Raw genomic sequence first — 23,767 nt, forward strand, 5'->3', positions numbered from 1 at the left:
CTTTCTGAAACTTCCAATGATATCAAGATAAGAGCACAACAACAGCTGAGGTGCTTGTTGCTGTCTGGGAAATGTGGCACCAATGCTCAGTCCTCAGAACTACTTCTACACCAGATTATGGAAAAGGGTGTCCACAATCATTTTGTTGAAAGGTTGTTTTCTCAGAATTGGAGGTTTCCTCCATCAGACTGGTCGCAGCTTACGCTGCCTGAGCAGTATCTTCTCCTGGACTGAAACAGTTGCATGAGGTATACCTTGTGTGTGGAACTCGCAATGTTACAGCAGCAGGAGACAGCAATTCAGTTACTCCGGAACTTCCAACAGGAGATAAAATGTATGCATGTTTACGTAAGGTGCTGGCTACAGTCTTGAAGTAGACAGAGGTGCTGACAATGCAAATGAAGAAAGTGGCGGCTAGTTGTGCAGATACGACTACAGATTACAGTGGCACGGTGGCTCAGTGGTTAGCATTGCTGCCTCACAGCGCCAGGGACCTATGTTCAAAGCCAGCTTTGCACAACTGTCTGTGTGGATTTTGCACATTCTCCGTGTCTTGCATGGATTTCCTCTGGGTGCTCCAGTTTCCTCCCACAGTCCAAAGATTAGGTGAATTGGCCATGTTGAATTGCCCATAGTGTTTAGGGATGTGTAGGACAAGTGCATTACTCAGGGGAATTGGTCTAGGTGGGTTACTCTTTGGAGTGTCAGTGTGGACTTGTTGGGCCAAATGGACTATTTCCACACTGTAGGAATTCTATGAAACTTCTATGAAGCACCACCAAGCATAAGACAGTAGATTGAAATACCAACAGGTTGAACTTTATTGAAGAATCACAATTAGGAATCACAAAGTGTCTAAGAGCAATACCCTCCTTTTTTTTCTTTAGCTATATGAAAATTCACTCCTGAGTTTCAAAAACAACACTATTATCATTGAGAAGGTGATGGGGTCACTGGGCTCATAGTCCAGAAGCCTGCGATAATGTTTTGGGTCATGGGTTCAAATCTCCTCATAGTAGATGTTTAAAATTTGAATTTAATAAAAGCCTGAAATAGAAATTAACCTAATCATGGCCATGTAACCATTATCATTTAAAAAAAATACACCAGGGTAGATTTATCTTTTACGAAAGGAAAATCTGCAATCTTTTTACCTGGTCTGGCCTGCATTTGAGTCCGGATCCACAGCAATGTAGTTGACTGTTAACTGTCCTCTGTGCATTTAGGGATGGACAATGTCAATGACACCCACATCCCATGAAAAAATACAAAAAAGATTCTTTTTTTTTCCCAATAATCTTTTTTTGTAGTGCATCTTCCTGATATGGTAGACAGTTTGTAAACTGTGGTTTCTGTTGTTAGCATCTTCTGCACAGATGATAGCTGATCCTCTGGGTGTTTCTGTTTTGAAATTGGTTTTGGGTGTTGTCAAGGGTTAGGTTTTGACAGGATAACAGAACACCCCTGCTCATCTTTCAAACTGGAATGGGACATTTCAGTTCTAACTGATAGACCAGAGACTTTGGTAGGTTACCAACTAGGTGTTAAAAGAGAAAGTTCACCTGTATTGTGAACAGAGATCGCAGGAGTGTGCTTAGCTATACATAGGTTAGGACAGGAGCAGTGCATTCAGGAATAACTTGTGCTTTTAAGTCAATTCATTGGAGGTTAAAATATACATCTTCTCATTATTTTAGGACATATACCCCTGTAAAACATTTCAGAGCCTAGAAAATAAAGGTTTTGTTTCCTATCTTGTTTCTAGTGTGAGTTGGAACAGAAGTTGATAGACACGAAAGCCAAAGTCATAAAGCTGGAGGACCTACTGCCAAAGTGGATTAATAACCAGGATCAACAAGAGATCATCAGTTTGCTCTGTAGAGTTCATGAGCTGGAGGTGGAGAACACAGAGATCCAGTCTGTTATGCTGCGAAAAGAAAACATCCTACAACAAAAAGACTTTGTCATCCAGCATTATGAGCAACACCGAGCCCTTTGTGATGAGATCATACACCAGCAGAGACAACTGATTGAGGGTACAGTAACCACAGCTTGAATGTTATTCTGCATATCAATTCTTGTGTCAAGCTCAATGGTACCAGGGTCAAGTCCTGACTGCATTCATTTTACCAATGAGCCACAATACCCTGAGGTCTCCAATTCAACAAACCCCAATGGGCTGTCTTTATTGGGTGTAACTTGATGCCAGAACCCTGCCACAGCACTCTCACCAGCATAGAGATGTTGCGCCCAGTGGCAGAAAGGTGAACACCTATTGTTGCCTTTATCACCGGTGTCAGCATTAGTGGCAACAATGGTTTCTACCTTTATGCCTGTAGGATATCAAGACAGTTGGATAAAGGAAAAAATCAAATTTACTGTGGTAAAGAAATCAAATATGATTCATTGGTGTACAAGATGGTAATACAATTCTGAAATTCCCCCTTATCATCCAGTGTGGTCAATTTCAGTAGCACTCTTTTCTGTGAAAAAGGAATTGGAAAATCTTTGCCATCAGTCTTACAGTCTGAAAGAATAAGCAGAAACTCATGCAGCATTCCTATGCTTACAGAGAATACAAAGAGTAACACACTGTAAAATGTGTTCCTAGGCAGTAGCTTATCACTGGGGTTGAGATGACATTATTCATCTTCTAACATTGCATTATTTGTCAATGTTTCATTTAGTAACCCTCCCACATCACTCATAAATGCTGAGTCATTGTTCAATGCATTTACTTGAAGGCAACACTAGATCAGCTCAAAAGAAGGTAAATGGAGTCACCCTGGTAACTTACCTAGCAATTGCTTGACCATAATCTCCAGGAGTAGAAACATAGAATGCCTACAGTGTGGAAGTAGGCCCATTGAGTCCACATTGACCTTTTGAAAATTATCCCACCCTATAACCCTGCATTTCCCATGCTTACCAACATAACCTGCATATACCTGGACACCTTTCAGTAATTCCTCATGGCCTATCCACCTGACCTACACATCTTGGAATATGAGTACGCCATTCACCCCTTCAAACTTGTTTTGCTACAGGTTAATTAGATCATGGGCTAATCTGCATTTCAACTCTTATCTACTTGCCTTGGTTCCACATCCCTTAACAACTCCAAATGGAATCGATCCATCAATTTTAATATTGAATTTTTAAATTAGTCCACATTTCTATACTCCCAGCCTCAATAGCTTTTCACTGGTGGTACCAGATTTTCACTACCTTTTGTATAAAGAATATCTTCACAATATCTAACTTATGGACTCTCACAGTATAAGCAATCATTTCTGTTTCTCCCTGCACCAAATGCTTTATCCATCATAGAAACCTCAATTAATTATCTCATAAGCTTCTGTCCACACAGGATTACAAGAGTAGTGAATGGGACTTTTGTGGTGCAATAGTAGTGAAGTCAGAAGTTTTCATGGATTAGAATCCCTACAGTGTGGAAATAGCCCTTCATCCCAAAAAGTTCACACGAATTCTCCGAAGACTAACCCACCCAGATCCATTTCCCTATCCCATATTTATGTCTGACTAATGCACCTAACCTACATATTCCTAAACATGGCCAATTCACTTGCAAATCTTTGGATTGTGGGAGGAAGTCCCCACAGACACAGGGAAAATGTGCAAACTCCACACAGTCAGCCAAGGTTGCAATTGAACCCAGGCGCTGTAAGCCAGCAGTGCTAACCACTGAATCACCGTACTGCACATTCTCAACAGTGGCGAATGTCCTTAGATTTCTCCTGTGAACTGGAAGATGAAACCGGTTAAAGGCGAATTCTCTTTCAAGACATTGCAGGCTGTATCTTGACTGCTTAGCTAACCACAACAATGTGACAGGTTTTTCCTGCAGAATTTTCTCTCCAGTGAGAAACGGGAGTGGGCGGCACGGTGGTTAGCACTGTTGCCTCACAGCGCCAGAGACCCGGGTTCGATTCCCGCCTCAGGCGACTGACTGTTTGGAGTTTGCACATTCTCCCCGTGTCTGCGTGGGTTTCCTCCGGGTGCTTAACCACAACAATGTGACAGGTTTTTCCTGCAGAATTTTCTCTCCAGTGAGAAACCTATTTGAATTTCTGCCCAAAATCTTTTAGTGGGGAGTAAAAGTAGCTGCCTTCAAGTGACCTGTCATGAAATATGAAAGTCTGATTTTTTTTTTGCACTGTGGTTTTATTCAACCAAGCCTTTTATATTTGTAAAGATCAATCTGTACGTCAAAGGTGTCAAGGGGCCTCATCGACACCCCCCCCCCCTCCCCCAGTCTAGTCCAGAGTTACAGTCCGAGCTAAACCTATCCCTTCAAGAGATAAGACAATTCAATCTACAAAAAATTTGATAATCCTTGGAAGCCATCTTGACTAGGCGATTTTATTTTAAGTGTAGTTTTTTACAATTCTAGTTCTTTTTCTCCATTATAGTTCTGATATTGGCATGACACCTTATTGAAAACCTCAATCCCACATCAAAAACAATTAATCTTTTTAATAACCTCCTTGAGCAATCATTCAAACTATGAACATTTAATCCCCTACTAAAATAACGGCTATATTTTTGCTACCGAGGCAAATTTCCTGACCTGGCTGGTCTGCCTTGGCATCATATCCAGCTTTCACTCCAGAGGAGCAGGTGCGAGAGAGGGTCAAACGTCCCATCCCAGAAACAGATCAATGACAGCCAAAGGGAGTGTCGACTACTGAGGTGACCTGGCTGAAAACACTCTCTTCAGTTCTCAGAGACTGTTTTGTTAAATTTCAGACTCTTAAGCCCTCATATGGGGTCATTTTAATTTTAATTTAGTGGCATATCTCAATATCACCAAGTCTGAATGAAATATATCACTATTTGTTTAATTGTGAGATAAATACCATTATTTATAAAGCCACAAAATGTAGAATAAGGAATATTTTAAAAATATATATTTACACTATCAATTGAAATCAAAATCACTAAATTCCAGGGATTCAACAAGAACTTCATATGAACCTTCTAACTTCAATTTTCATGTAGTTCCATTAAGAATAATAAATAAAGCTAAAACCAGACTTAATTCAATTAATTGACTCCCATTCTTTTCTTCAGATGCTTCACTGCCTAACATGACCTATTCTACAATTTAGTGTACATCACATCACTTGGAGTGGCACGGTGGCTCAGTGGTTAGCACTGCTGCCTCACAGCACCAGAGTCCCAGGTTCAGTTCCAGCCGTGGGCGACTGTACAAACTCCACACAGACATTCTCCCCATGTCTGCATGGGTTTCCTCTGGGTACTCAGGTTTCCTCCCATATTCCAAAGATGTGCAGGTCTGGTGAATTGGCATGCTAAATTGTCCATTGTTGTTAGGTGCATTAGTCAGAGGGGGGGTGGGTTACTCTTCGGAGGGTCGGTGTGGACTTGTTGGGCTGAAGGGCCTGTTTCCACACTGTTGGGAATCTAATCGCAGTCATCATTAGTACTCTTCGTCTCCAGTCTACTATGTTGCTTTCCCTAGTTTGTATTTCACTCCCTCCCTCACACAACTTGTGTGACTTCAGGGGAGTATTATCAGTAAACCATTACCCCAGAGATTTGGGTCTCCAGTACATTACCTGGGTTCAAATCCTGCCATGGTGGAATTTGAATTGAATAAAATTTGGAATTTTTATGTCTAACGATGACCATGAATCGGGCAGTACAGTTGCTCAGTGGTTAGCATTGCTGCCTTACAGAGCCTGGGACCAGGTTTGATTCCTTGTGTGACTGTGTGGAGTTTGAACATGCTCCCAGTGTGGGTTTCCTCTGGTTACTCCAGTTTCCTCCCACAATCCAAGGATGTACAGGTTACATGAACTGGCCATGCTCAATTGCCCCTAGTGTTCAGGGATGCCTAGTTAGGGATAAATGTAGGATAATAGGGGAATGGGTCTGGGTGGGTCGGTGTGGACTTGTTGGGCCGAAGGGCTTGCTTCCACACTGTAGGGATTCTATGATTATTGGAAAAACAATCTGATTCGTTATAGTGCTCTGGACAATATATGTTGGCTTAGGCAGTGACGCCCTTATCCCATGAATGAATAAAAACTTCCTTTTTCTAAGTCAGGAAATGTCTGCTTCAGTAAAATGTGCCCCAGCAGAACCAGTTCCTAGTCTGGGGGGTGCACGGTCTGTTCATCCTCAACCCTCCTCCCCAAAAGCAGATGCAGGCAGCCATTTCATTCTGGTTGTATCATTAAATGTTAGGCCCTCTAGCCCTCATGGCCAATCTTACTCCCCTTTCACTTGCATCATCACCCCAATAGCCCCTCAAATCCTATGCCCCATACCCATCCACTGGCTCCTTAATTCTGCTCACTCACATCCTTGGTGATTAGATTCCCTACAGAGTGGAAACAGGACCTTCGGCCCAACAAGTCCACACTGACCCTCCGAACAGTAACCCACCCAGACCTTGGGAAGATGTCAACAAACAGCTATTCCAACTTTTCTAATGAGAGCTTTTCAGCTTTCTTTTAATTTTTTAAAAGATTGAGGATTTAATTAACCTCACATGATGACAGTTTATCTGCTCTTCATGAGCACGTGGAAATAACAGCCACAACGGGCTCTGTTGGAACTCAGCGAACTCAAATAACCCTGCATCGGAGGCCCCTTATGTTAGTCACAGTCTTTCCAAAAACAGTCAGAATAGAATGTGTCGGAAACGGGAATTGAGACTTGCACGTCACGACATTTTAAGAGCGGCAGCGTTGGTTGACATCAGCACCGAACGGAGCCGTCACAATGCACCGCGCATGCGCAGAAGCCGGGGCGGGGTATTGCGCAACGATCACGTGGCGTTTCCATAGAAACCGTGTGCATGAGGACAGTAAGGCTGTCGGTCGGACGGTGTTGGGTGTGCCTTGATAACGTTCCCTTTGCATGGATTTTACAGTGAATACTTTCTAAGATTTTGAACTTAATATTTTCTTAATAATAATTTGCATTAGCACAGATTTTAAACTGGTTTGTAATTGAGCAGTGCTGGTCCTGCCGAGACTTGGTTTTGTACAGACTTTAAAGAACCATTTTGTTACCTAACAACTATAAGTCTGGGATAATAATTAATCACTGATTGTAACTCGTCGCATGCTGGGTCCACCACTCTACTCATAAACATCAGATGCTGACCAGAACGCCTTTATTTTTATTTTGATGACCAGCCCAGTAAGAGAGATGCACATGTACACACTTTTCAATTAATCTCATTTCATTAATGCATATCTAACTCTCTCCCTAGAGCATACTGCAAATGGCCTTCACTGTTAGCAAAGACAGCCTAGTAGGAATAGACTATTCAGCCCCTCCAGCTTGCTGTGCCATTCAACAAGCTCTTGGCTAAGCTCCTACTTCAACACTATTTTTGTATCTCTTGATGTTTTTAATATGGATCTTTATCTTGAACATAATTCAATGACTGACTTTCCATAGCCCTCCAGGGCAGAGAATTCCAAATGTAACTTCTCCCTCTGAATGAAGAAATTTCTCCTCTCACTTGTAAATGGCCTACCTTTTACTGAGAGTTGAAAAGTGTGGTGCTGGAAAAGTACAGCCGGTCGGGCAGCATCCGACGAGCAGGAGTGCCTGCGACCTACTTCAAACCCACTGACTCCCACAGCTACCTGGACATCACCTCCTCCTATCCTGCCCCTGCAAAACACTATCCCTTACTCCCAATTCCTCTGCCTCCACCACATCTGCTCCGGGAAGACCAGTAATTCCTCTGCCTCCACCACATCTGTTCCGAGGAAGACCAGTTCCACCACAGAACATCCCAGATGACCTCCTTCAGAATCTGCAATTTCCCCTCCCACCTGCTCAATGATGTCCTCCAGCACATCATATCCACTTTCCGCACCTCCGCCCTTGAAACCCATCCCTCTAATTGCAACATGGATAGAACCCCTGGTCCTCACCTTCCACTCTACCAGCCTCCGGATACAAAACATCATCCTCCACCATTTCAGGTACCTACAAACAGACCCCACCACCAGGGATATAGTTCCCTCCTCACCCCATTTGCATTCCGCAGAGACCATTCTATCTGCGACTCCCTTATTAGGTCCATGCCTCCACAAGTACACTTTCCACTCCTGGCACCTTCCCTTGCCCACCGCGAGAAGTGCAAAACCTCTGCCCAGACCTCCCCACTCACCTCCATCCAAGGTCCCAAAGGATTCTTCCACATCAGACCTGTACTTCCTCACACATCATCTACTGTGTCCTTTGCTCTCTGTGTTCTTCTCTACACTGGGGAGGTAGGAAACCAACTTGTGGAACATTTCAGAGAACATCTCTGGGGGACACGCACCAATCAACCCCATCACCCTGTGGTCGAACACTTCAACTCCCCCTCCCACTCAGCCAAGGACATGCAAGTCCTTGACCTCCTCCATTGCCAAACTCTAGCCACCCAATGCCTGGAGGAAGAACGACTCATCTGATGCCTTGGGACCCTCCAACCACACAGGATCAATGTTGATTTCACCAGTTTCCTCATTTTCCCTGCCCCCACCTTATCCCAGATCCAACCCTCCCACATGGTACCACACTCTTGAACTGTCCTACCTGTCCATCTCCCTTCCCACCTATCCGCTCCACCCTCCACTCCGACAGGTACCTTCACCTACCCCCCCCCCACCTCCACCGGCCTCTCAGCCAGGGAAAATATCATTCCTGCATCCAAACTGCGATTCCTGTAAAAATAGTTTATGTTTGAATTCATTCATTCTTCTATATACAATATATTTTATCTTTTCCTCTGGATAATCCCTCTGTGCAAGGAGTTTGTTTGGTGAACCATATGTTGCACTCTCTCTTAATCAAAATTCCAATTAACTTGTCCAGAGATGGTATGACACATCCTGAATGAGGTGGAACTTGAACCTGGGGTTCCTGGCCTAAAGATTGGGACACTACTACTGTACTACAAGGGCCCTGATTGATTGATTCCTAAAGGCGAGCAAATTCCTACATAAGGAGAGCAGAGCTGCTCATAATACTTCACTGTTCTTTCACAAAGGCTCTATACAATTGCAGAAAGATTTCTGTGCTCAAATCCTACTGAAGCAAACTTAAACAAATCATTTGCCGGACATGCATGTTAACTTTCAGTGACCCATGATAAAGATCACTCTTTGAAGTTCTAGACTTCCCAGCCTTTCTCCATTTAATCAAAATTCAGGCCTTTTTTTTCTCTCTCCCTCCCTCATGTGTGCTTTTCTCCTGTTAGTGTTATCTCTCTCCTTCCAAGATTTCTATTCCTGCCCAGTTTGACTTTCTGTCTTCTTCTGATTTCTGTTTCTCTTCTTCTCTGTCACTAGTTTGTGTTGCTCACTCCCTCATGCAGTGACACTCTCTATAGCTATGGAACTTTTCAGAAATTTTCATTGTCACTGAAGCCATATCCTGACAAAAGGTAATGATGCAGTGTGTCTGAATGGTGGGAGGATCAACAAACATGGCTTTTGGTTGGCAGGCTTGACATGCTAGGCACTCCATTGGTGCAAACCTTTCTAGTATTTGGGAGATTAATTTGCCATTGCAGTGAGCTCCCAATAAAATCTGGAAGGTTGGAAGCCCTTAATTTGCAGACATGAACCTCCATCAAACCACTGACTCAGCAATTTGGGCAGTGTGCAAATGTTGGTTTCTAATTTATAAATGTCGGTTTTAGTTTCCAGCTCCCGACTATTTTGATGAACAAGTCTTATCCCTGCTGGGTCCCCAGTGGGTTAGAGAGTTTAAAGAGTTCACCTTGATGATAGGGACCAAACTCAGCTATAACACCAGTCTGTTCTCAGCTGAGTAGCACTAGGATATCAACCATTGCCCACGCAACCTGGGTGAGGAAGGAACTAGTTAAATATGGTACCCAACAGAAACGAACATATCTCTTGGTGTTTTAGAATCGGTTTTTACTCTGTGCTTATAGCAATTATTTTCTTACAAAGTTGGATGTAATTTCAGCTCTACATCATTTTGTGATTTTAAACTGTGCTTGATTTTAAGTACTTCTCAACTTTTTTTGGTGCCTAAAGCACTGTGTCACCCTTTTGTCCAGCTGGCTATGATTTTTTGTATCTGTACTTGCCTTTCATTTTCAACTTGTTCATTAGTTATGAAAACATTAGATAAAAGAAAGAGAGTCTGATTGACTAGGTGGAGCAGTAGGGAGCAAGAAGGTAAGTTTAAAAGCCTCAAGATTAGGTCTCCAGAGTTGACAATCCAAAAGAGTACCTTTTGGAACTATACCTGAGGGGAATTAGATGTGAGTGAAGTATTCCCTCATGGTGCAATAGTGAGTCAACCTTATAAAGATTCACATAAAAAATGACTGCTGAGGCTGTCAGGCAAATAATTCAAATAATCGGACAAATTAAATTTTATACAGCTATCTGACCAAACATTCACATTTAATCTTGTGTCCTAATTCCTTTTGGTATGTATATTTTGTGCAGGAGAAAGAAACTTTGCAGTTCAGATCCCTTCAGTCTATACACAATTGCTGGAATGTTCTATCCTATGCAGCACTGTTTTGTCCTCTGGGAATTGCTCTTGTTATATGGTCTTGTTGAAAATATTTTGGTTCATGCCACTTAAACCTTATAAGTGACTTTATTCTGCTCAACAAGAGTATTACAATCCTAATTATCCGTATAAAATTTCTGAGTTATGAAATATGTCCAGTAATTTATCAACCTACGCAGCAGAGCTTGAAAAGATATTTATGCTGTTTCCTGTTAATTCTATTGGCAACAATAAAACACAGGCAAAGAGTACAAATAAAAGTTAACATGTCTCAAGCCTCAAAAATGTAAAAGTTGGTTCACAAGCACAGTTGCTTCCTTCTGTGTTGAGCTTACATCCTGTTTGGCTGTGATATTGTTAATATTGTATCAAGCAAAAAAGCAAGGCCAATTTTTTTTCCACTTCCTTCACCAGAGATACTGAGGCCAGCTTTTAGGATGTTAGCCACAACCCTGGTGAGATCGCAGCATGGACCATGGTCTGATCGATTCTGTGCCCCTCCTGAGATTTTTGTTAAGCTTGCAGTTGCTATAAACACTGATGAACAGTGTTCTAAACCAAGCTGATGATAACACTGAATGAGTCCAATAAGAGTGAAAGGTGCCTTGGGAGACTATAAGTTTTATTTTGGAAGTTAGTTCCCATGATGGGCAGTCACTGAATGTATTCACATAAAGCTGTAAATGTACTTTTACAAAAGAACATGAATTTATTACTAAAAGGAGTAATATATATCAATAAAAATTTTGGAAAATCTAATCTTAATCAGTACAGAGAAAGATTCAATCCAACATTCTCAGCAATATCCTTGACAGGTGCTCAACCCCAATGAAGTATCACTCTGATCTTCACTTTAACATTTTTTACTCAGCTGATTAACTTGCAGTTTTTCTTTTCAATGTCTTTCTGCACATTTACCAAATGTGATTTCCCCTGCCTCTCCCAGAGACACCCAGACACTAACTGACTTTTTCTAGCCTTGTCTTCTCAAATGCGATGATGTGGAAGTGCCGTTGTTGGACTGGGTTGGACAAAGTTAAAAATAACACAACAGCAGGTTATAGTCCAGCAGGCTTATTTGGAAGTACAAGCTTTTAGAGTGCTGCTCCTTCATAAGCTAGCTAGCAGGGCAGAATCATAGTGATCCTGCCCCTGTAGCTACCTGACGAAGGAGTAGCGCTCTGAAAGCTTGTACTTGCTAATAAACCTGTTGGACTATAACCTGCTGTGTGATTTTTAACTTTCTGAAATGTGAACATAGCTTAAGATTGCTGTCCAGCTGTGATGGCCTGGAGTCTGCCAAAACTAACCTACTGGATGGAATCTTTTATTCTTCAGAATTAAACTTACCTGTGACCTTAGCCTGTCTCTCTGTAGGTTCTGAAAGCTCAGCAGTGTAAATACTTCAATATTTAGCTCCCTCTGCCCTCTTTAGCTAAAGTGACATGACTTTTTGGAAATAATATTTTGAGCTCACTGTTCAAAAATTGCTTTCTGACATTTAAAAAAAACGCATTGAATCCTCTTCACAGCCCTAAATCCAAATCCATTCTACTTCTACTTCAAAATCCAAGTGCCCAAATAATCAGATGAAACATTCCACACTAGTGCATTGTGGGGTTTGGAGTTTTTGATCTTATAATGTCTCCAGAGTAGAATTCCTGGAACCAAATCATATTTGAACTTCAGAATTTTCTGGATTATGGAATGATATTAGACTGCCTCATGTCAAGGGCCTGAACCCAAACACCATAGATATAAATATTTAACTGAAGGATAAAACTGAATCAAATATGAAAAGACAGAAGTAGAAATTTAATTACATATCCAAATATCTTATCTTCCATGTTCCAACTCTTAAAGCGCAGTCCATTTCAACCAGTTGAGTGAGCCTGAGAGTTTCTTGAAACTGCTGAGTGTCCAAACAACTTGTCCAAAATACTAGAAAGTTTTGAAAACGGTGACAAAGACTCTACTGCTCCTTAGAGAGCTGGTGAGAAACCTTTTTCAGGTACACCACTGAATTAAGAAAAAAGATCAGGCTTTTTCTGGATCAGGAACCTCAGCAGCTGAATCCCAACTGTTTCTCGGCAGCACCACTAGAGCTGCTGTTGGTATAATCTACTGAATTGCCATGGGACTCAGGCACAGGTGGATGGTGGTGACTGGGGACATGGGGAGGGCCTGGCAACCAAGCCAGGGGGTGGATCTCACTGGAAACCCTTCCCTTCAGGGCTTTTTGCTTGCTTTTTGAGCAGTCACTCACTTGGTGTTTACTTGGATGCTCACAGAGTTTCTGACTTCCTTGCCTTTTAACACAGCTAGAAAACCAGTTAGCTTCTAATGACTGCCAGCAATGATCAGTCAAGGGGAAGGTATGTCACTTTAGTGTACTGTGCTGTATCAATGTGACATCTACAGCAATATGCTTAAACCATAAACACACTGCATGTACTTCAATCAAATGTCCATGTCTGAAATTCTAAGGGAGGGTTCTTCAGTACTACAGTCGATCATAGTCAGTTGAGACATCGTCCAATCTCAGTCTGAGATTTCAGGTGGGTCATAGAACATAGAACAATACAGCACAGGAATCTATGATGTTGTGCGGAACATGACACCAAATTAAACTAATCCCTTCTGCCGCCCTTAGTCTGTATCTCTCCATTCCTTGCATATTCATGTGCTGATCTAAAAGTCTCTTAAACTTATTGCATCTGCCTCCATCACCACCCCTGGCAGCATGTTCCAGACTCCTAGCACTCTGTCCAAAAAAAAGCCCCACATCTCCTTTGAACTTGGACCTTCTCATCTTAAATGCATGCTCTCTAGTTTTGGACATCTCAACTCTGCGAAAAAATTTCTGATTGTCAACGCTATCTATGCATCTCATAATTTTATAGACTTCTATCAAGTCTACCCTCAGCCTCCGCCACTTCAGAGAAAACAACCCAAGTTCTTCTAGCCTGTCCTAATAGCTCATACTCTCCAACCCAGGCAACATCCGGGTAAACCTGTTCTGCACTCTTTCCAAAGCTGCCACATCCTTCCTGTAATGTGGCGATACTCGAAATGTGGCCTAACCAAAGTCTTATAAAGCTGCAACGTGACATCCTGACTCTTGTACTCAATTCTCGAGCAAATAAAAGCAAGCGTGCCAGTCGCCTTCTTTACCACGTTATCTATTTGTGTATCCACATTCAGGGGGCTTATGGATTAGAACCCCAATTCAGAGTCCTGCCATTAACTCTATACTTTTCCTTAACATTTGGTCTCCCTAAGTGCAGCACCTCACACTTGCCCAGATTAAACTCCATCTGCCATTTCTCTCCCCATATCTTCAACTGATCTATATTCCACTGTATCCTTTGACAACCTTCTACACTATGCGCAACTCCATCAATTTTTGTATCATCTGCAAACTTACTAATGCATCCATCTACATTTACATTTTCATCCAAGTCATCTGCTAAGTTGGGGTGTTGTGGAGAAGTCAGTTCAGGGATGGGTTAGTTCTTCCTACAGTGTGACAAAGGGAGAGTTGAATAAGATGGAGTGGATGGAAAAGCAGGTGGTGGTGCTGGAGCAGGAGAGGTGGTGATGTGTCCTCAGTGGATGAGTAGGAAGAGCAACGGGCAGAAAGGCTGTGTAATCTGATAGGCTGTTGTGGGTGAAAGCCGTTGAAGGAAGATGCTGCATGTGACAATGAAAGTGATAGATCATGAGTCTTCATGGGAGATGGATAGCAGAGAGGAGATACTTACCCTTGAGAATGTACTCACTATTGAGGAGTGTAATTCTTGCAGCATTACTGTGCACCTCTGGAACGTAGACACCTCTGACCCAAAAGAAGCTACCACCCAACCTGGCTGGCAGTGTTTAGTACCATAGTAACCATTGGTGGACCTGAGAAAAGAGACCATCCATCCTCCCTGCCAGGACTCCAGGTGCCTGTTCATGAATCTGGGTTCCAACCTCCCTTTCAACAACTGTTGAACTGTGGTTGAGCTCCACACTTGGTGTGTTTCTGGCTTGCAGTGTTTGAAATGGTACACAGCTGGCAGTTTGCAGAAGGACATCAAAAGGTTAAGTGAGTGGGCAAAAATCTAGCTGACTAAGTATAATGTGGCAAAATACTAGATAGTTCACTATAGCAAGAAAAATGAGAAACAATGATTGTGGAATACTGATGTACCAAATCACCTAGATCCCTCAGCACATCAGTCACAATAAGTTAGCATGCAGGCAGCATGTAATCAAGACAACTAAGGAGATACTAGCATTATTTATGAGAGCAACTGAACATAAAGGAACGGTGTTTTTCTTCAGTTATGCATGGCATCTTGAATAGTGCATACAGTTTTGGTCTCCTTATTGAAGGAAGGAAATAAATTATTTGGAGGCAGTTCAGATGAGTTTTAACAGGTTAATACCTGAAACAAGCAGTTTATCTTATGAGGAAAGTTAGATAAGCTGATTTGTTTCTGTTGGGAGTTTAGAAGAGTGAGGAGTGACTTGATTAAACATTTTGAATAGTCTTAACTAAGTGAATGTGGAAAGGATGTTACATGTAGTGGGTCAGTCTAGAAACAGGGGATACTGTTTCAAAATTAGAGATCAGCTTTTAGGACAAAGATGTGGAGAATTTTTTCTCTGAGAATTGTGCAACTTTGGAACTCTGCCTGAGAAGTTGGGGATTGTTGAATATTTTTAGACAAATGGATAGATTCTCCCCAGGCAGGGAATCTAGGGCTATTGGGGGATTTGAAACAAAAGCAGTTCAGCCCTGATCTTACTGAATAGAGTAGTCTTAAGCAGCTGCATGGCCTGCTCCTATTTTACATATTCATATATTCGTAGGCTCTTAAGGGGGGGCCCCACTGCCTCCAGACAGTTAAGCGTTCCCTACGATCAAACCCACTATGGCAAAATTGCACCCTTGGTGTTTCCAAACAATCGATTTCTGAACTAGACAAGTTATAATGTCTCATTTTATGTTTGTATTATAAAAAGTAAAAAGTAGTATTTACATTTTCACTGAAATCTGTCAGTAAGTAATCATTGTTCTATTTCGTTGCTGTTTCCAATGCTGCTTTCAAACCTTTTTCATTAAACCTTTAGTCTGTCATATTACAAGTTCCCAGCAGTAGCTCTTGCCTGTAAGTCAGATCCCATTGCAGAGACTCAAACATGTATCCTGGGCTGCAGTGTTGAAGGAGACCAGAACTATCAGATAGCATTGCCTTTCAAACCAAGGCCTTACCTACCCTCTGGATTGAATGTAAGCGATCCCGTAGCACTATTTCAAAGGCGAACAGAGGAGTTTGATCTGGAAGCCTAACCAATATTTATTCACCATCACAGAACATGCCTAATACAGACGATCTGGCAACAGTCCTGTTTGTTGGAACTTGGTGCACTAAAGATTGGCTGCTGTGTTACCTATATAAGTGATTACCCTGTACAAGTAAAATTTGCTGCCCTGAGGTTTAGAAATATACTGTATTGGAGATAAAAGTCCACTCTTTGCAGTCTTGGTGCTGCCTTACTCTTTGGTGTTTTGAATGTGCAGATTTGAGAGATCCTAATTGGCTATAAGTGTGTATATTTTTCAAATCCTTATTTGTAAAAATGTCTCCCGCAGTTTCAATTCTTAAACTCTCGATGTGATTTGTAATAATATTTAAATCTCTCACGTGTGAAATTCAAGAGACAACTGCAGGAATTAAAGCAGACACTCATTAATATTTTATCACGATGGTCCAAGCTACTCAGCAATTAAACATTTCCCAGATCCAAGTATGTAAGTGTATCAGCAAAAAATATGCTTGTTAGCTGGCTTTTGAATCTAAGAATTAAACTGTTTGAAGAAGTAAGACAAAACATTAATACCACATGGTAGGTTGTTGAGTAAGGTTGATTCTCATGGGATCCGTGGAGAGTTAGCCAACAGGATACAAAATTGGCTTGATAGTAGAAAACAGAGGTGGTGGTAGATGGTTATTTTTCAGACTGGAGGCTGTGACCTGTAGTGTGCCAGAGGGGTCGGTGCTGGGTCCACTCATTTATATAAATAACTTTGATGAGAATTTAGGAGGTATGGTTAGTAAGCTTGCAGATGATACCAAAATTCGAGGTGTTGTGGACAGTGAAGAAGGTATCTAGAAATGCAGCAAGATCTTGATCAACTGGGCTAGTGGGCAGATGGAGTTTAATTTAGATAAATGCAAGGTGTTGCATTTTGGCAACCCAGGGGAGGATGTACACAGTCAGTGGTAGGACCCTGGAGAGTGTTGTAGAACAATGAAATATAGGGGTACAGGTTAATAGCTCCTTGAAAATGAAGAAACAGGTAGACAGGGCCATGAAGAAGGCTTTCAGTTTGATTTAGATTAGATTAGATTACAGTGTGGAAACAGGCCCTTCGGCCCAACAAGTCCACACCGACCCGCCGAAGCAAAACCCACCCATACCCCTACATTTACCCCTTACCTAACACTATGGGCAATTTAGTATGGCCAATTCACCTGACCCTGCACATCTTTGGACTGTGGGAGGAAACCGGAGCACCCGGAGGAAACCCACGCAGACACGGGGAGAACGTGCAAACTCCACACAGTCAGTCGCCTGAGGCGGGAATTGAACCCGGGTCTCTGGCGCTGTGAGGCAGCAGTGCTAACCACTGTGCCACCGTGCCGCCCAGTGTGCTGGCTTTTATCAGTCAGTAGATAGGACATCTTGTTGCAGCCATACAAGACATTGGTGAGGCCATATTTGAAGTACTGCATGTAGTTCTGGTCACTCTACTATACAAAGGATATTATTAAACAAAAGGAGTGCAGTAAAGATTTACTTGCATGTTACCTGGACAGGAAGGTTTGAATTGTAAGGAGAGCTGGATAGGATGGGACTTTTTTTCCCTGGAGCATTGGAGACTGAGAGGTAACCTTTAAAGAGGGATGTAAAACCATGAGAGACAGAAATAAGGTAGATAGCCAACAGTTTTTTTCCATGGTAGAGGGGAGTCTAAAACTAGAGGGCATAGGCTTAAGGAGGGAGGGGAGAGAAACAAAGGGTTCAGAGGAGCAATCCTTTCACACACAGGATGCTAGGTGTCTGGAATGGGCTGCCAGAGGTAGTGGTGAAAGTGGGTACAATTTGTCATTTGAGAAACATTTATGGATGGGATAGGTATGGAGGGGTGAGGACAAATGCAGGCAAAAGTGACTGGCTTAAATTGTGAAAACCGGGTGGCACAGGCAAGTTTGGCCTAAAGCATGTTTTCGTGTTGTAAATCTCTATGGTTCTAAATAAATGTGCTTTTTTTATATCTCTATCCCTTGAAAGCACTAAAGTTATAATCACACTAAATCAGTTTTGTCCTTGAAATTCTCAATGCAGTCATTTATTATTTTGTTAAAGTGTACTTTCAATTAATCTTACTGTCCTCTGTACACAATGTTACAAGCAAGTCTGGAGGAGTGCACAATCACTCTAGTCCTACTACTCCAGGAGGCGCAATATCATATAAAGATCATTATCCCAGTTAAATATTGTGTCTAGCTCAGGTTTTAAACAAGATCGAAAATAGAGTTTCTTTATAGACACAATTGTGAATTAATTATCATTAAAAAAAAATTCAATAAGGTGGATTAATAGCTCATTGGAAAAGAGATAGAATAAACAAATTCCTCTGCCGAGGTTGGTTTTCTGAAAGAAAATAAATACTTTGTCCAATGATATTCTTGAAGGCAAGAAGATTAAAGCATTCTCCACTTGATGGGGTCAAGTCAGTAATCAGATATGGTTGTCTCTGAAGTCTTGCAGACATGCCTTGCTCAGGGACACAGTCTTCAGATGTACTTTCAATCACATTCTAAAGAACAAATGGGTTTTACCCTGAAATGATGTAGAAGTTCTCTTTTAACAAATAGGACAGATCAGCTGGGTAGCTTGTTTGTACCAAACTATTATTCAAATAAGCTTGCTTTTAGCAGGCATCCCTCCAACTGAAGCATAGAATCTCAGAATTGTTTAAATGCAGAAGGATACCTTTCAGCTCATCATGCCTTCACCAGCTTTCAATGAGTGCCATGCTCCTCCTGCCTTTTTCCCAAACCCTTGTATATTGTATCTATTTAAGTAACAACCTAATGCACTCTTGAATGCTGCAGTTGACTCTGCCTCCACAATACTTGGAGACAGTGTATTTGAGGCTTAAACCACTTGTGTGAAAAAAAAGCTTTTTCTTACCATGCTTTGCTTCTTTTGCAAATCAAATCAAATCTGTTCCTTATCATTCTCACTCCTTTAATAGCGGGAACGGTTTCTCCTTATCCACTTGATTCAGACCTCTTGTGATTTTTGTAAACTTCAATCAGATTTCATGTTTCCCTCCTGAAGAGGACAATCCCAACTTTTTCAATCTATTCTCATCCCTGGTGTCATTTTCCTAAATTGCTTCTGTCTCCTCTCCAATGCATTCATATCCTTCCAATAATGTGGCATCCATAACTATACACAATATTCCAGCTGAGGCCTAACAGGCAAAGCAAGGATCCAGTACTGACTCCAAACGTTCTTCCAGCCTGATAAATATCCATCCACCATTTCTCACTTACTGACCCTCTGATGTGCAACACTCCCTTAGTACCGACCCTCTGATCGTGCAGTGCTCCCTCACTCCTGACAGTCTGATAGTGCAGCACTTCTTCAGGACTAACCGTCTGATAATGCACCTCTCAGTACTGACCCTCCACTAGTGCAGCGTGCCCTCAGTACTGAACCTTCAATAGTGCATGACTCCCTGAGTACTGACTCTCCGAAAGTGCAGTGCTCCCTCGATACAGACCCTCCCACAGGACAGCATTCCCTCAGTACTGACCTTCCAACAGTGCAGGATTCTATCAGTACTGACCCTCTGCCAGCACAACACTACTTCATTATTCACTCTCTGAAGGGTGACACTGTCTCAGTACTGTCCCTTCACCAATGTGGCACTCAGTATTGACCCTCGGTCATTGTGGTGCTTACTCAGTATGACCTTCTGACAGTGAGACCCTCCCTCAGTACTGACCTTCTGACAGTGCAGTGCTCCCGCAGTATTGACCCTCTGACACTGCAGCACACTCTTAGTATTAAACCTGGATGATAGGAGGAGGAATTGGCCATTTGACCCCTCAAACCTACTCCGCCTTTCAATATGATCATGGTTGATCATCGAGTCATAGAAATCATTGAATCCCTGTTGTGCGGAAGCAGGTCATTTAGCCCATTGAGTCTGCAATGAACGTCCAAGACCATCCCACATAGACCCAGCTCCACACCATATACCCATAACCCCGCATTCACTCTGGCTAATCCATCTAGCCTGCATAGTCTTGGACAATGCAATTTAACATGGTGAATCCACCTCAACTATGCATCTTTGGACTGTGGGAGGAAACTGGAGCACCCGGAGGAAGTTAACAAACGGATGTGGGTATGCAGGTCCACAGTTCCCTAAAAGTGTCAACACAGGTGGCCAAGATGCTTAAGAAGTCATATCGCATGGAGTACAAGAGTTGGCAAGCCATGTTGCAGCTATATAAAGACCTTGTTAGGCTGCATTTGGAGTATTATGTGCAGCTTTGGTCACCACACTACCAGAAAGGCATGAAAGCTTTGGATAAAATGCAGAGAAGGTTCACCAGGATGTTGCCTGGACCCGAGGGCATTGGCTATGAGGAAAGGTTAAAAAACCTAGGATTGTTTTCACTGGAAAGACAGCAGCTGAGAGGAGGCCTCTACAAAATTATGAGAGGCATAGATAGGGTAGATAGAAGTTTTTCACAGGAGTGAAGTTTCTATTACAAGGGAGCACAGGTTCAAGGTGAGAGGAGGAAAATTTACGGGAGGCGTGCAAGGGAAGTTTTTCACATAGGGAAAGGTTTGAATCGAAACCGGGTCCATGGCACTGTGAGGCAGAAGTGCTAACAACTGATTTTCCATGCCACCCTCCACTCATATCCCTTGATCCCTTTAGCCACAAGATCTATATCTACTTTCTTCTTGAAAACACGTAATATTTTGTCCTCTGAGGTAATAAATTCCACAGGCTCACCTCTCTCTAGGTGAATACATTTCTCCTCACCTGAGTCCTGAAAGCTTTACCCCTTATTTTTAAACAATGATCGCTGGGTCTGGACTGCCCCAGCATCAGGAATAACCTTCCTGCATCTAACCTGTCCAGTCCTGCTAGAATTTCATAAATATCTATGAGATCACCCCCATTCTTCTAAATTCTACTGACTATGTTCCTGACTGACTTAATCTCTCCATATACCTCAGCACTGTCATCCCAGGAAACAATTTGGTAAACCTTCACTGCACTCCCGTTACAGCAAGAGCATTCTCCCTCAGATAAGGAGATTAAAACTGAACACATAACTATTCCAGGTGTGGCCTCACCAGAGCCCTATATAATTGCAGCAAGACATCCATATTCATATTCTCAAATATTCTTGCTATAAAGACCAAAATACAGTTTGCATTTTTTTTATTGTCTGCTACACCTTGCGTTTACTTTCAGTGACTGGAGTACAAGAACACCCAGGTCTCACTTAACATTCCCCTTCTCAATTTTTAGCCATTCAGGTAATATCTGCCTTCTTATTTTACCAAAGTGATTGACTTTACATTTATCCACATTATGCTGTGTCTGCCATACATTTGCCCACTCACTCACTCTGTTCAAATCACACTGCAACATCTCTACATCCTCCTTACAGCTCACCCTTCCACTCTGTTATCAATACATTTTGAGATACTATATGTAGTTCCCTTATCATTTATTGTGAATAGCTGGGTCAAAGAACATAGAAGAAAGTGAGGACTGCAGATGTTGGAGATCAGAGTTGAGAGTGTGGTGCTGGTAAAGCACAGCAGGTCAGGCAGCATCCGAGGAGCAGGTGAATCGATGTTTCAGGCATAAGCCCTTCGTCAGGAATGGCTTCATAAGCCACTCCTCATGAAGGACTTATGTCCGAAACATCAGTTCTCCTGTTCCTCAGATACAGTCTTACCTGCTGTGCTTTTCCAGCACCACACTCTCGAATATAGATCAGTAGAGCACAGTACAGGCCGTTTGACCCACAATATTTTGCCAAACATTTATCTTAATCTAAGATCAACCGAACCTCCACACCCTTCAATTTACGGCCTTCCATTTGCTTGTCCAGCAGTCGCATAAATATCCCCAATGTCTCTGACTCTACTACCACCGCTGGCAGTACATTCTACGCACCCATCACTCTCTGCATAAAAAAAACGACCTCTGACATCTCCCCTCTACCTTCTTCCAATCATCTTAAAATTATGACCCCTAGTAATAGCCATTTCTGCCCTGGGGAAAAGTCTCTGGCTATGTACTCTACCTATGCCTCTCATTACTTTGTACACCTTTATCCTCTCTTCCTTCTCTCCAGTGTGAAAAGCCCAAGCTCACTCAACCTCTTTTCGTACGACAAGTCTCCCATTCCAGGCAGCACCCTGGTAATTCTCCTCTGCGCCATCTCTAAAGCATCTGCATCCTCCATATAATGAGGCGAACAGAACTGAACACACTATTCCAAGTGTGGTCTAACTAGGATTTTACAGAGTTGCAACAAGACTTCATGGCTCTTAAATGCAGTCCTCCGTTAACGAAAGCCCAAACATCATCTGCCTTTTTAACAACTCTATTGACTTGGGTGGCAACTTTGAGGGATCTATGTACATGGACTGCAAGGATCGCTACTACCAATGCCTGTGGTAACCCATTAGTCATTGACTGCCATTCAGCCAAAGACGCATTTATTCCTATTCTTTGTTTCCTATCTGCTAACCAATTTTCTATCCATCTTAATACACGACCACCAATCCCATGCGCTTTAATTTTACAAATTCATCTCTTATATGGACTTTATTGAAAGCCTTCTGAAACTCCAAATGTGTAATGCATAAAGAGACAGACTTGATTAAGGGGCTTAAGAAAAAAGGAGAAAGTGAGGACTGCATATGCTGGAAGTCAGAGTCAAAACTGTGGTGCTGGAAAAGCAGAGCTGATCAGACAGGATCTGAGAAGCAGGAGAGTCAATATTTCAAGCACAAGTTCTTCATCAGGACTGTTGATTGATGAAGAGCTTATGCTCAAAACATTGACTCTCCTGCTCCTCAGATGCTGCCTGACCAGCTCTGCTTTTCCAGCACCACATCTTTTAATTTGGGTTTAAGAAGATAGTACACTTAGGGGGAATGATCATAATATGATAGAATTCACCCATTGTTTGAGAGGGAGAAGTTGGAATTAGATGTAACGATATTACAATTGAGTAAAGGGAACTAAAAAGAAATGAGAAAGAGCTTGGTCAGAGTTGAATGGAAGGGGAGCTGAGCAGGGCAGATGGAACAGCAACAATGTCAGGAGTTTCTGGGGGTAATTTGGGAGGCACAGGAGAAATTCATCCCAAGGAAGAGAAAAGAAATTAAGGAGGCAACCATGGCTGACAAGGGAAATCAGGAGCAGCAGAAAAGAAAAAGCACCCACTGTGGTGAAGATCAGTGGAAAGTTAGAGGATTGGGAAACCTTTAAAAACCAGGAGAGGACAAATAAAAAAAAGGAAGATGAAATATGAGGACAAGCCTGCTAGTAATATAAAGGACGATTGCAAGAGTTTTTAGCTATATAAAAAATAAGAGAAAGGCAAGAGTGGACATTGGACTGCTGGAAAATAAGACTGGAGAAATGATGGGAACAAAGGAGCTGAGTAGCTACTTTGCATCAGTCTTCATTGTGGAAAACACCAGTAGCATAACGGAACTCCAGAAGAGTCAGGTGGCAGAGATGAGTGTCGTGGCCATCACTAAGGAGAAGGTGATGGGGAAGCTGTAAAGTCCAAAGGTGGTTAAATAACCCAGACTGGATGGATTACACCCAGAATTTTGACAGAGATAGCTGAGGAGATTGTCCAAAGATGTGCAGGTCAGGTGAATTGGCCATGCTAAATTGTCCATAGTGTTAGGTAAGGGGTAAATGTAGGGGTATGGGTGGGTTGCGCTTCGGCGGGTCGGTGTGGACTTGTTGGGCCGAAGGGCCTGTTTCCACACTGTAATGTAATCTAATAATGAAATATGAGGACAAGCCTGCTAGTAATATAAAGGACAATTGCAAGAGTTTTTAGCTATATAA

At 42.2% G+C, this 23,767-nt stretch overlaps 2 protein-coding genes across 3 annotated transcripts in view; both read left to right on the forward strand.

The window, feature by feature from the left end:
• The window catches only part of si:dkey-26i13.8 (kinesin-like protein KIF19), a 207,935-nt gene extending 205,813 nt beyond the window's left edge, over nt 1–2,122 (forward strand). Inside the window, exon 13 of the mRNA XM_043711105.1 lies at nt 1,766–2,122. Within this exon, the coding sequence (XP_043567040.1) occupies nt 1,766–2,056 (291 nt within the window). The 3' untranslated portion in view covers nt 2,057–2,122. The remainder of the gene's footprint in view (nt 1–1,765) is intronic.
• Nucleotides 2,123–6,859: 4,737 nt separating this feature from the next.
• LOC122560471 (kinesin-like protein KIF19) overlaps nt 6,860–23,767 on the forward strand; it is an 87,336-nt gene continuing 70,428 nt past the window's right edge. For both annotated transcript variants that reach the window (XM_043711106.1, XM_043711107.1), the window contains exon 1: nt 6,860–6,924. In XM_043711106.1, the coding sequence (XP_043567041.1) occupies nt 6,913–6,924 (12 nt within the window). In that variant the 5' untranslated portion in view covers nt 6,860–6,912. The remainder of the gene's footprint in view (nt 6,925–23,767) is intronic.

The sequence above is a fragment of the Chiloscyllium plagiosum genome, chromosome 21 (genome assembly GCF_004010195.1).
Source record: "Chiloscyllium plagiosum isolate BGI_BamShark_2017 chromosome 21, ASM401019v2, whole genome shotgun sequence".
Classification (NCBI taxonomy): domain Eukaryota; kingdom Metazoa; phylum Chordata; class Chondrichthyes; order Orectolobiformes; family Hemiscylliidae; genus Chiloscyllium; species Chiloscyllium plagiosum.